Source organism: Eleutherodactylus coqui, chromosome 1 (genome assembly GCF_035609145.1).
Source record: "Eleutherodactylus coqui strain aEleCoq1 chromosome 1, aEleCoq1.hap1, whole genome shotgun sequence".
NCBI classification, from domain to species: domain Eukaryota; kingdom Metazoa; phylum Chordata; class Amphibia; order Anura; family Eleutherodactylidae; genus Eleutherodactylus; species Eleutherodactylus coqui.
Genome location: NC_089837.1, coordinates 322232795 through 322246198, shown reverse-complemented (window position 1 = coordinate 322246198; position 13404 = coordinate 322232795). Strand labels below are relative to the sequence as shown.

At 39.6% G+C, this 13404-nt stretch overlaps 1 protein-coding gene across 1 annotated transcript; it reads right to left on the bottom strand.

Moving 5' to 3' along the window:
• Positions 1–1456: 1456 nt before the first annotated feature.
• LOC136575005 (gap junction beta-5 protein-like) lies at positions 1457–11951 on the bottom strand. Its single transcript, XM_066575055.1, has 2 exons — positions 11836–11951; positions 1457–3495 (listed from the first exon to the last, which is right to left on the bottom strand). Exon 2 carries the CDS (start codon positions 3473–3475, stop codon positions 2654–2656), a length of 822 nt encoding a protein of 273 aa, XP_066431152.1. The 5' UTR covers positions 3476–3495; positions 11836–11951; the 3' UTR covers positions 1457–2653.
• Between the last annotated feature and the right edge of the window lie 1453 nt (positions 11952–13404).

Genomic DNA, 13404 nt, shown 5'->3' with positions numbered 1-13404 from the left:
TGTCGGCTGGACTGCACTAACTCAGCAAGCAGCCGCCAACAGTGTAAAGTGAAAGTGAACTGTATATGCTGGAGTGCAGCCTCTGGGCCCCCTCAAACGCAGGGGCTGGGTCGCCGTTGCGACCCCGGCACCCTCAACCGGTAAGCCTATGCATGTACGTCTTATGTAGATGCTCTGTGCAGAGCAGTCTTGTCATTTTGGTGTGTATTACGCAGCTGCAGTGTATGATGGGTTAATGTCGGCAAAGTATGAGCTGGATGTCTGCAAATGTAACAATTTCTTTCCTGTCAAGTGTTATGAGAGAGGCTATAAATGTGAATGCTTCAGAGCTGGAAAAGAGAGTTCCATTTCTTCTGGAATGGGATTCAGGAGGTCCTGCTATGTGGGGGCACCTTCAGCCCTCAGGTAGTGAAACATGGTAGAGGAAGAAAGGTTTCCCAGAGTGCTTGTTTCTGAGATAAAGATGGAGTGAGCCCAAGAGAGAGAGAGAGTGAGCAACGAGTGAGTAGAACTTTCTCATAGCCCCATGCAGAGGTACTCTTTTTGCCCTTCAACTGTTCATACCCAAGCGTCCTGAATTCTGGGACCGCTGGGTGGAGGTACTCGTCCGCACTTGTCGCATGCCCATGTGTCCTAAAGTCAGGGATCGCTGTGTGGAGGTACTCATTGTTATGTCTGTCTGTAAATATTCATAAATTTGCCTGCACGTGGAATACTGTCTATTTTTGCCTTGGATTGTTTGGAGTTTCAAGTAAAGTTATTCTAGGCCGTTATTCTAAAATATCATCTGTGGCTCATTTATTTTCCCCGCTGAGGTCCATGCTAGTGGGTGCTGGAATGGTGGCGTCACCCGTAACAACCCCTTCACCTGTCCTAATATTTATTGGGCATCCCCATGCTGAGGGTGTCCGGAAGAGTGGCCCAGCGCTGCCCTAGCCATGGCTGCGTGCGTTCCTTTGGGAGGGAGCTTGGTAAGTGCCGCCGTGACAAGCCAGCATCTTGCCCTCCCAGCTCCTCAGCGTATGCCATATGTCCGGGGTCACCCTATGGGACGCTGCACTGTGATGTCAGCAATAATGTTATAGGGATTGTCTGTGCACATAGGGTTTGCAGTTAAGCAAAGAAGACACATACTATTTTACAGTAATCTGTATGTGGGGACAGTAGGGAACGGACAATGTATTCCCTGCTAAGCTGTGCACATATGTCAAAAAAATACAGTGGAGTTCCTGGTGCCAATATCAGAAGACTCCTTAAGTTGACTAAGTGTATTTGAGGAGAGGGCTAAATACATAAATGCTAGAATCATGGGCCACAGACCTACCTGACAGAGAGATCCTGATGGTTCACCAACACCTCTACCTGTTTACCCCTTCCCATAACCCCCCCCCCCAGTTCCCAAAGAGCAATAAAATATCATTAAAAAATTCCTCTTGTCTTAGAAAAAGGTTGCTGCATCAAACAAGAACAATCTTTTCTTTTTCTTGAAAATCGAAGTATCCGTAGAATCTCTAGCTGCCATTGTTTTAATTACTGTTATGTTTTTATTGTCAACCTAATAACTTTATTTTCTAAATGATTATAATATTGAATGATTTATTGAAAAATTTTGAGATTGAAATTTACAATTCAAGAACGTCGTGGGCCATGCGACCCCTAAATTGTTACTAAATTTGCAATGTTATGACATGTAATGATAATGAATCATCTTAAAAAAAAAACTAATGAAAAGAAGTTGGATAAAAAAGTGGAAACTAAAAAAACTACATGAAATAAAAATTATTAAAATGAAAATGAAATTAAAAAAGTGAAAAGTGGAACCATAAAAAGCTCCACTAACCCCTCAAAAACAGCAGATATCACTCTGAACCCCCCAAATTTTAGATATTATACAAGCTGGCACAGGTGTTAAATGCCAAATGGTTTTGATACAGCACATTTGAGTATATATTTAAGTGGTATGAGATATTAGGAAATGGTGTAAATGTAGCCCACCTGCAAATGTAGTCCACCACAATATTTACCTTGAGACCTGAAGGGCTAATTGGTATTGCCAATCCACAATTAGTAAGAAGAAAAAACATTCTAAACATTTTAAGAATCATAAAAATCTATAGTTGTGTAGATGTATAATAAACATAGTGGAATAGATGGGAGATTGCATCTGCTATCACAGTATTTACTGTATTTTGATTATATAATATAGAAATTGTAGATTCTGATTACATATAAAACTGCCATTACTAAAATTTCATCATGAGTTGTTTAATATTCATGACTTTATGCACTAACAATATATTACATGATCAAATGCAAAAAACGTTTCACATTTCATAAAGATAATATACAAGTTTTATCCATGTTAATATTCACATTTAATGCAGTCATAGTAACTTCTGCTGTCTGTTATGCTAGGATGATGAAGAAGTTGATTGAGCTTTCCATTTTTTTAATGGCTCTCCAGAAACAGTAAAGATCTTGAATGTTTATCTAAATAAATAAGAATCGGGCATAGTCACTAGTTTTATCTGAACTTCAGCCCTTGTGATCATAATGTCTTAAACCTGGCAAAACTACTTTGGCCAAAGAAATACGGATGGCGCCAAATACTTCCTTTGTTGATTGTACGTCCTTCAGACCCGCAGTGACTCTGTCACTCAATAGCAATGATTTCCTGATTTTGTCTGTTTTCTTTTGCTTCACAACTTGAGTTTTTGCTATCTTCTGAAATATTAACTGTCTCATCACATTTGGATTGTTTGCAATCATTGCCGTCACAGCAGTATGAGTCCTTCTTTAATGTAATTGTTTGACCCTTGGAAAGCATGTTCTCTTTGCACTTCTTTCCTATAAGGTAGGTAGCTTCTATGAGGTTCAGAAGTACGCATACCGCAGAACTAATGATCATGAAGAGGGTGAATATATTTTTCTCTGATGGCCGAGCTATGAAGCAATCCACAATATTGGGACATGGGAGAAGAGTGCATTTTACTACTCGAGGAAGAAAGAAATTTTCATAAAGTCGATAAAAAATATAAATGAAAGCAGAGTCCACTACGGCCTTAACAAGAAGGCTGATGAGATAGGTCCACCAAAGCCCACCTCTCTTTTTTCCAATGTCTTGATAAAGCTTACGACAATCCTCTCCCATCTTCTCTCTACGCTTTCTCTCTCGATTCTCTCTGTATGCCACATGCATTACAACAAGAAGAGAAGGACATGTAACCAAGATGAGTTGTAAAGCCCACAGGCGGATGTGTGAGACAGGAAAATATTGGTCATAGCAGACATTGTTGCATCCAGGCTGTCGAGTATTGCAATCAAAGTCTTTTTGGTCATCTCCCCAAACCCGACTTGCTGTCACTGCGTATACAAGGATCCTGAAGATAAAGACAATAGAAAGCCAAATACGACCAAATTCAGTGGAGAATTTATTAACACCTGTCAGTAGAGCTTCATATACTCCCCAGTTCATTTCTGCTCTTCTGCATTAAACTAAAAGGGAAAAGACATTCTGTTTATAAATATTTTCCAAGTAACAAGTTTCGCATTATTTACATAACTACATTGTGATTATTATGGAATAATGTATCTGTTAGTCTGAATTCATACTATTCCTGAGTGCAGTGGACGCATAACTACAAATCCGCTATATTCTTTGTTAGGCTCTACTAGCCAGACGGCACAGTATTGTTTTGAGTGAAGATGTTTCATTTTAAATTTGGGTACCACAGAGCAATACATTTTCTATCTAATGCCGATTACAAAATTAAACCATAAAAGAGCTTTTCTCTTTACAGCCCAGCAAGAAGAAATCCATGTTTTGAGCATAGTCCTGACTCGCCCTACCTCACACTAGATAAAAGGGGAGAACAATGTGTCACAAAGAAAAATATGGACCAAATCTCATATATTAAGGACTCACATTTTAAATTATTGATGTATCAATTTATCAATCAATTCTCATTTCTCAACAGGAGTGAAACCCTGATAATTAGAGATGAGTGAGTATACTCGCTAAGGCACATTACTCGAGCGAGTAGTGTCTTAGCCGAATATCTCCCCGTCTCTAAAGATTCGGGGGCTGCCACCGGTGACAGGTGAGTTGCGGCAGGGAGCAGGGGGGAGCGGAGGGGAGAGAGATCTCCCCGCTCTCCCCCGCCGGCCCCCGAATCTTTAGAGACGAACGCGGAGATACTTGGCTAAGGCACTACTCGCTCCAGTAACGTGCCTTAGCGAGTATACTCGCTCATCTCTACTGATAATGTATTCACCGTTGAAAAGTCTACAATGGCATATTACACCCACTGCAGATGGATAATAAAGGTTATAAAATAAAGGCTATAAAATGTTTGATATAATTGATATAAGCTGCACCATATAGTACTACAATGCCCTAATGATCTCATAGGTAAGATGTTAAATACGCATTTTCTGGACAAACATGCATTGTGGATGTAAAGAAACATTGCAGATGTAGAAAAGCATGCTAATGCTATAACATAAATGTTTAATGAGAGAATGCACTGTAGAGTGCAGTCATTGGTGAATATTTACTTAGGCCAGCATTTCATATGTTGGTCTAAGTAAACTATAAGCCGACATTATTGACAAATGTATTAGGAGGCTCAAGCTTCTTAATAGAGTTGTAGTGTCTGGTGGCACCTCCACGTGCCAGACTGAAAGCACCACCAGCTACAAGTTGGTTTAGGTTTCAGCTATAATATATGCCTTTTTCTGTTGTAGATTAAAGGGGTTGTCCCGTGAAAGCAAGTGGGGTTATACACTTCTGTATGGCCATATTAATGCACTTTGTAATATAAATCGTGCATTAAATATGAGCCATACAGAAGTTATTCCCTTACCTGCTCCGTTGCTGGCATCCCCGTCTCCATGGATCCGTCTAATTCTGATGTCTTCTTGCTTTTTTAGACGCACTTGCGCTGTGTGGTCTTCTTCCTGGTGAATGGGGCCGCTCGTGCCGGAGAGCTGGTCCTCGTAACTCCGCCCAGTCACGTGTCCCGATTCCAGCCAATCAGGAGGCTGGAATCGGCAATGGACCGCACAGAGCCCACGGTGCACCATGGGAGAAGACCCGCGGTGCATCGTGGGTGAAGATCCCGGCGGCTATCTTGGTGAAGGAAGAAGAAGGAAGAAGGAAGACGTCGCAGAGCGGGGATTCGGGTAAGTAATAATTTTTTTTTTTTTAACACATCCTTTGGGGTTGTCCTGCGCCGAACGGGCGGCCTATGGAAAAAAAAACGTTTCGGCGCGAGACAACCCCTTTAAAGTAAATATGATGGGTCACGTGTGACTATGCCCCCTGACTCTAGAACTCAACCACTTTTTTGAAAAGTAACAGGGCCTGGTATAAAAGCCAAAGAAGCTGCAATTTTGCCCTGTGCACAGAAATTGCAATTTTTGTATGCAAGAAACCAATGTACAACATTGATAGATATGTCTCACTGTGTTTGCACAATCCTACTAGAGTGCTAAACACATCTAAAGAAAAAAATGACAGAATTCAAATAATCATTTCTTCTGGGGTGATTGTAGCAATTGTGCAAATTACACAAATTGGTGTTGTATTAAGGCCCATTTACACGCAACAATTATCGCTCAAAATTCGTTCAAACAAACAAATTTGCAAGATAACTGTTAGGTGTAAATGTGAAGCCATTATGCACTGATCGTTCTTTTATCATTTATCTATGAGTTTCAGCCTGCATAAAAATGGTTATTAGTTAGTTTGCTTTTCACTTCATTTAAATGGCAATTGCTCAGTCTTTGAAAGAATAAACAGCTTGAGGGGAGGGGTAATTGTTTGCCTTGCATAAACAAAATGAATACATGTTTACTCATGACAGTGGTAGACAATGGCTTATCTGCACACTAATTAAAATCCTCCTGGCCAGAAATTCCTTGTATAAACACATGCCCACCTCCGCAAACATATACACTGTTTAGTTTAGCTAATGAGGGAAATGGAGAGGATTTCAGATGATAATCTATATGTTTAACCATAAAATCATAAAATGGTAGAGTTGGAAGGGACCTCCAGGGTCATCGGGTCCAACCCCCCCCCCCCCCTACTCAATGCAGGATTCACTAAATCACCCCAGACAGATGTGTGTCCAGCCTGTGTTTGAAGACTTCCATTGAATGAGAACTCCTGTGGAAACCCGTCATTGATCACCTCCACAGTCAAAACGTTTTTTCTAATATCTAATTTGGGTCTATTTCCTTTCAGTTTCATCCAATTGCTTTTAGTCTTTCTTGTACAAATGAGAATAGGTCTGATCTCAGATATTTGTAGACAGCTATTAAGTCTCCTCTCAGCCATCTTTTTTGCAAGCTAAACATTCCCAGATCCTTTAACCGTTCCTCATAGGACATGATTTGCAGACCGCTCACCATTTTGGTAACTCTTCTCTGAACTTGCTCCAGTTTGTCTATGTCTTTTTTAAAATGGGATTCCCACAACTGGACACAGCATTCCAGATGAGGTCTGACTAAGGAAGAGTAGAGGGGGATAATTACCTGTGTTTGCTGTTTTTGCTGCTGCATCACATTGTTGGCTCATGTTCAGTATATGGTCTACTAGTATACCTTTTTGCATAAAATATTCAGCATTTTATGCAAAAAAGTCTTTAATTTATTCAGTCTTGTGGTTGTTTAGATGATATTAATTGCGTGTAAGAGGGCCTTTACAAAGGAGTTTGAGAGTGCTTACCCAAAATTAGTTTGGTTCGATTTATGACTTTAAATTACAAAAGGAAAAAAGAAGGAAATTTTTCTTTGCTGTTTGGTTAAAGTGTGAAATACTAATGTTTCTCCTCTGCCGCCTATACAATGGCAGGATGTGCTTTGAATTTAAAAGAATCCTCTTCACATGGTGCAGAGAATTTCTGCAAAGAATTTGCAGCATTTTTATAAAATGCTGCAGATTCTTATTCCGCAGGATGGCTATTTATGCAGAATTTCACAGCTGTTCTGCAAGTGAAAATAGGACCAAATCTGTACCATTGAGGTGTACATTTGGCCACTGATAGCAAAATTAACACTTTAGGTTTATTTTGGGTGTTCCAAATCTTATGAAATGCAGTACTGCTTGAACTGAATGACCACATGTGGATTTCCAAAATTTGGCCCGGGTCATTAAGTTGCAAATAGGCTTCGTCACTAAGGGGATAAAGTATACAGAAAATGTTACTTTAAATTTCATGCTGCATGCACAGTTTTTTAGTATAAACCTGTCCAACTCTGCTGCTGTGTCCAACATCATCTGCAGAGCCATATAAAATCTAACAGATGCGCCAGAAGGTCACGGATGGGTGCATGCACAGATGGACGTGATGAATAGGCTCACAAAAGGAATCGATGATGTGCACGTCTCATTTATCGATTTTTGTGGCCAGATTTGTCAAATCCATCTGCCCATGCGCAAATAATGAAAACTGCAGTTTAAAGCCCCATTTACACAGGACGAATGTCGGGCAAATGATGTCTGACACTCGTCCCTGTGTGTCCCTGCTCCTGTGTTGTCACACGGGAGCCAGAGTGGCCAGGAGAGGAGCGGGGCAGTGCAGGAGATTTCTCTCCTCTCGTTCCCCCGCCGCTCTCCGTTGACTTGGGGAGAAGAAATCTTTTCACTGAGTATCGTATTTATTGTTTTAGATTATCCAGGACTTCTACAAGAAGGATTTAGGAGTTTTGATTTCTGACAACTTCAAAATGAGTCCTCAGTGAGGTCAGGAAGCAAGGAAAGCAAGGGGGATGCTTGGAGGAATAGCTAGGAGGTATAACCAGTAGAAAGAGGGTGATTGTGATGCTGCGGTATACTGTGTTCAGTTCTGGAGACCTCACCTACAGAAAGACATTATTAAAGTATAACAATTCCAAAGACAGCCTACTAAAATAGTGGAAGTCCTCAAAAAAAACTTATCATGAAAGACTTAAAGAATGGGATTTTTATAGCCTGAAAGAAAGAAGGGAAAGCGAGGACATACTCAAAGCTTTCAAAATATGATAAAGGCAAGAATATGGTTCAGTAAGGAAGTGTTTTTTTTATTAGGAAGCTAAACACTAGAACAAGGGGGCAATCTGAGATTAGTTGGGTGGGGTGATCAGATGCAATGTCAGAACATATATTACTTTACTGAAAGAGTAAATGCTTGAAGTAAAAAAGAGTAAATGCCTGGAACAAACTTCCAGCAGATGTAGTTGGAAAATCAGCAATAAATGAATTCAAGCATGTCTGTGATAAGTATATCTAAAAGATATCTATCCTAAGAGACAAATAAATAGGGCAGACTAGATGGACCATCTGGTCATTTTCTGCCATCTATTTTCTATGTTTCTAATTATGAAGTACCCATTTAATGGGTAGGCTATAGTCAGTGTAAATACTGGGCTCATGTCAGAAGTTAAGCCCTGTGAACACTGCATTAAGATCTAACAAACTGTAAGTTAGCATATCATGACAATTTTCATTGATTCGTGACAAGTACCAGAAGTTAGAGTAAACTATGCCCGCAACACAGTAACAGCTTCTTGATAATTTGGCAAAGAGGTGTTGGAAAAACTAGCACATCTGTCCATAGCCATAGAAGACCCTGGAAGGCTCATTTTGTTTTGTCTGTGGAATTACTCTTCATTATTTTGTCAGGGTAGTGAACCAGAGTCTGACCAGATAGTTTGAAGTCTAATCTGTACTTTCATTAAAGAGCAGCACTTTGCAGAGACGGGATGGCCTCATGTTGAGGTTATTGGTGTATAAAATGGAGCAGATGAATTTTGGGTGAGTGACAGTTTAGAGGTCGCACAAGCCTGAGCATTAAGTTAAGCCATATAATTGTTGGATGTATGGTGGAACACATGGATAAGATTTTAGTTGGAATCTACAGTATGGTTGTCAGGAGTTACAGCTGAGGCCAGAAGACTTGAAGGGAATCATGGAATGGCAAATGGGAAAGTGCATAGTATAGTTTGCATTGTTGTATTAAAAGAGGTAAAGTGGCTGAATTGTTCTGTCTGTTGGTTGAAGGCATGTCCTTCCTTTTAGGGGCTTTTTATACAGGCCAGTAGTAGCAGGCAGGGCGCACCCACATCCGCAGCTGCAAAATTCCATGCCAAGATCCACAGCTCTAACTTCAGATATGGATGCAGAAATGCAGGCAGGTTCTAAGCCATTTTCAATTCTGCATCAAATTACGCAGGTAGGCTGTGTACCTTTGGTGCAGAATTCACCACGGCTTGTGGTGAGTCCTGCGGGCTAATTTCAGCTCATTTGAAAGGTCCCTTAAGGGCCAGAATAGTGTTTCTGAAAGTTGGGTGTGCTTCAGCTCTCCAACTTTGGATGTAGCGTCCAGGGTGGTCCTGAATGATGAGTGGTTTAGTGTTATTTTTCTCTTAACCTCAGGTTCCTTGCAGGCATTAAGTAATGAGGCTACATTTTGCTCAGATCAGAGACAGGCATGCATGTGAGCTCTATGATGTTGTGTGCTAGGGATTGTCTGTTCCAACATCTGCAGGTTTTGAACTAAATGGTAAAGGTGGCAAAATACTATTTTTATATTGATGTATGGGTCGTTACTGTACCTCCATATGGTTACAATTTCATACAATGGCATACAGATTTCTTTTCTGTCAGATTCCTGACAAATCCAAAAAAGAAAAATCATAACATGCTCAGTTGGATGCCGTATGTACAGAATTATAAATGTCGCCATATGTACAACACCTCAAAGAGCCTGTGCTGCAGCAATTTTCTGTTTACTGGTATACCAACTCCGAGCAAAGCACATATTGCATCATTAACCTTAAAATGTGGACATGGAGTCTCACAGACCCCTGCCTATTCTAGATTTCCGAGAATCGCGTACTCACCCGCTACTTATTATGTAACATTACTGAAATACATAAATAAAAGTCGATTATTTCTACATCTATTTTAATTATGTTTACAACCTGAAAATTAATCAAAACAAGTTATTGTAAACATCCAGTTCATTGTAGCGAAAAAAATGAACCACAATATATAGGAAACTGTGAGATGCCACGTCCACGGAAGTGTAACAAATAAATCACGTCCACAGTTGAAGGTTAAGGCTGCTTTCACATCTACATTAGAACCTTTGGTAGGAGGTTCCGTAGCAGATCTGGCACAAAATACTGGAAGAAAAAGTGCAGCATGCAGAACTTTTACTTCTGGTAAAACGCCGGGTTGCTGAGCTGAAGACGAATAGACCCCATAATAGTCAATGGGGTCTATTTGGCGCTGCTCGGTTCCATCATAAGATAGACCCGTTTGGCCAGAGGATTCCCCTTTCCTGTTGCCCATAGAGATCAATATGAGAGGTGCATGCTTACAGCCTTCTGAAAAGAGCCATGCTGTGTTCACATGCTGATTTCTCGGGGGTGTAGTGCTGGAATAAGGGATCCAGAGAGTATAAAAAGCAGCTCTCCGGACCCTCGTTCCCTCACCTTTGAGCACTATAAAGCAGTTTATGGGGCTCAAAGGTGCTGACAGGTTCCCTTTAATGATATTTGGAAATGCTCTGCTTTCTTGGCAGAATTCATGTAATTTCAGTTTAGCAACATGCAAAGTCTACATGCTCTTGTGTGGCTCACTCTACAGTAAGAGTGCTGTTATATTTTGATACATTTATAGTACTTCATTCCTTGCATTTTCCAGGGAATGACCACTGCTAGCCCCCTGCACTGGAACACGGGCTAACAGGAAAGTGATGTACCTTTATATTTAAATCAGCTTTACTCCAGAATGAAGAAATCTGTCTCTCTAGTGCCACCTATTGGTAGCTACCATACAAGTCATGTGGATTTCTGTACAATAACTAGTACCTTCCAAAAAGGAATGCCACCCAGCTAACCAGCACCTTACTCAATACTGATGAGTAAAAGCTCAGAAACTGTGCTGTCTACAGATGGGTGTCTCTGATTTGACTGATTTTACTAGTCACAGTATGATTTTGTGCTAAAGGATAACTACCTATAGGTGGCATTAGAGAGTAAGTGTTCTTTCTTTTGGAGAAGAACTAATTTTCATATTTTTTCTTTCCCGGGGAAGCATTGCCTTTAAGACTCCCTACACTAACTGAATCTCTATGAGGAAAACAAGTACCTTCCAAAAGTATGTGTGTAATGGGATCCAAGGGGAGAGTATGCATACGGAAATCATCTCTTTCCTTTTACAAATTGTTTTTATTGCCTAAGAGAACTAATTAACACAGTTGGCTGATTTCTTAAAATATACAATCATTTGAGTAGCAGGTGGTAAACAGTGATTGCACGCTTTAAGAAATTATTACTGATAGTTAAAGGGACAAAAAAAATAAGATAGACCTGTACTGTATTGTTAATTCTAATATCGACCCTATTACATAGTACAATTGAATGTGCGGCACGTTTTTATCACTAGCAACAGTTTACTGATAAGTGGCGTCACATTTATTATAAAATATCTTTCATACTTTAGGCGTCACGGAAAGAAAATCCCATTGAATATTGAGGCGTTTTAATAATTACTTTATGTAGAAGATAAAGAAAGATATCACATAATCCTGTCTCAACCCTGTTCACGCTTTTACATCTAGAAGTCATCTCAAATGTTTTTCTATAGGGTTTATAAAAAAAAACACTTAAAAAGTATATATTTTCATTGGAACATTGTACATAGGCAATACTATCCTGGTTATTGTATTAGTTCCTATAGTGAATCCCTGTACTCACAAATATAAGACGGCTTACATTTCACATGACTTAGTACATACTGTATTGTAAAGACAAAATGACCACCCAAGATCCAGAACTTACCTTTCAGGGTAACAATTGGTGCTTTCCAGACGTAGTTACTGCTTTTTATCAGACTTCATAGCTACGGTTGTCAGCCATGTCTTCTCTCGGTGTACTACTAACACAAATAGCATGCGTGGGTGTGTCATATAGCTTAAAGGTGGAGTAGAAACTTTGGATTCAGAGACTGTAGTCTTTCAACAATTTTAATATCATCTCAAGATATAGACATGTGCAGGAAAATATGCAGAAATCTGATTAAAACACCAAAATAAGCATTAGCAAACACACCCATACATATAATAGGACAAATAAACCAGCAATTGAAAACTCTTTTATAAGAAATCCAATATCTAGATTTCAATGATTGCTACTCAGTTCCCACTTCAAAAACAGTAAGGTGGGTTTAATTATGTGCACACTAAGCAAATTGAACGTGTTTGTTTCACTTTGTTACATTCTTTTTGCACAAATTGGTGCAGCTAAATGTTAGCTGAAAGTCCCAAATAAATCTCAAAACAGAATGTCAAAATTGATGAGTTTTTCATCTCTCCAAACTGCAGCTTTTCCAGCAAAATACAGGGTGACATTGAAAACTAAGTAAGTTATGACCGCTGGAACATGGAGGGGAAAAACATTTTATCGGTACTTAAGGCTAAAATTATTTTCATCACTGAGAGGTTAAAGTGCACTTAAGACACTTCAGTTATGTGCTAACTACTGCATATTGACTTGAAACATATAATAATATTCTATGATAAAAAGGGACATTATCCACAGTGATTGGGAGGGTGGTTCCAAGTCCCACCATTTCAATTGGGATCAAGAGTTTAGCGGACGAAATTACCATTGTCAAGAGGCTCTTGCGTGATGAAACTGTAGGTTGGGAGTCTGATACTAGACTTGGGTTTCTAGAGGTATAGAAGCCCTGGCTTGACTTTGTTTAGAGAAGTGTTTAACCCTCTCCATACTTACTTCCTTTTCTTCTTGATGGAACTTGGTTGGGCCAATAGCACCCAACTCCTTCTAGGTTATAATTCCCAGAACCTAAGGTATTATGCTTATCTTAAACCTATGTTATAACATTGTGCATATCTACTTACCGACCTGAGTGATGGTGCTCATACATGTGCAGCCAGCAATATACAGCTAACTGAAATGACTGTTTCTAAGGATTGACTTGTGAGCAAGTGCTATTTTGTTTCACTGATCAGACTGCATGATACATTTATTATATAATTATCTGCAGGGGAACTTACTGTGTAGTATATGGAATGGAAACTTTTCTGACAAAAGGATAACTAAGACTGGGGAACAAAGTTTTTGGTGAATGAGATGTTAGAACTTTTGGGAGGTATTTTAGGATCATAGATTCCGAAAATTACCTTAGTTTTTCTCCATCAGGTCTGCTTATCAAGATCAGACATATGTCCATATAAATATATACATGTATACATACTGTATTATACATGTAATGACGGCCAATCCAAAGCTGAAGGTGCAAAGATAAATCCCAGGAAGCCTTGAACACTGATAAAACAATTTTTTTGTCATTGAGATGTCGATGAAACTCCATTTTTGTGATTTCCT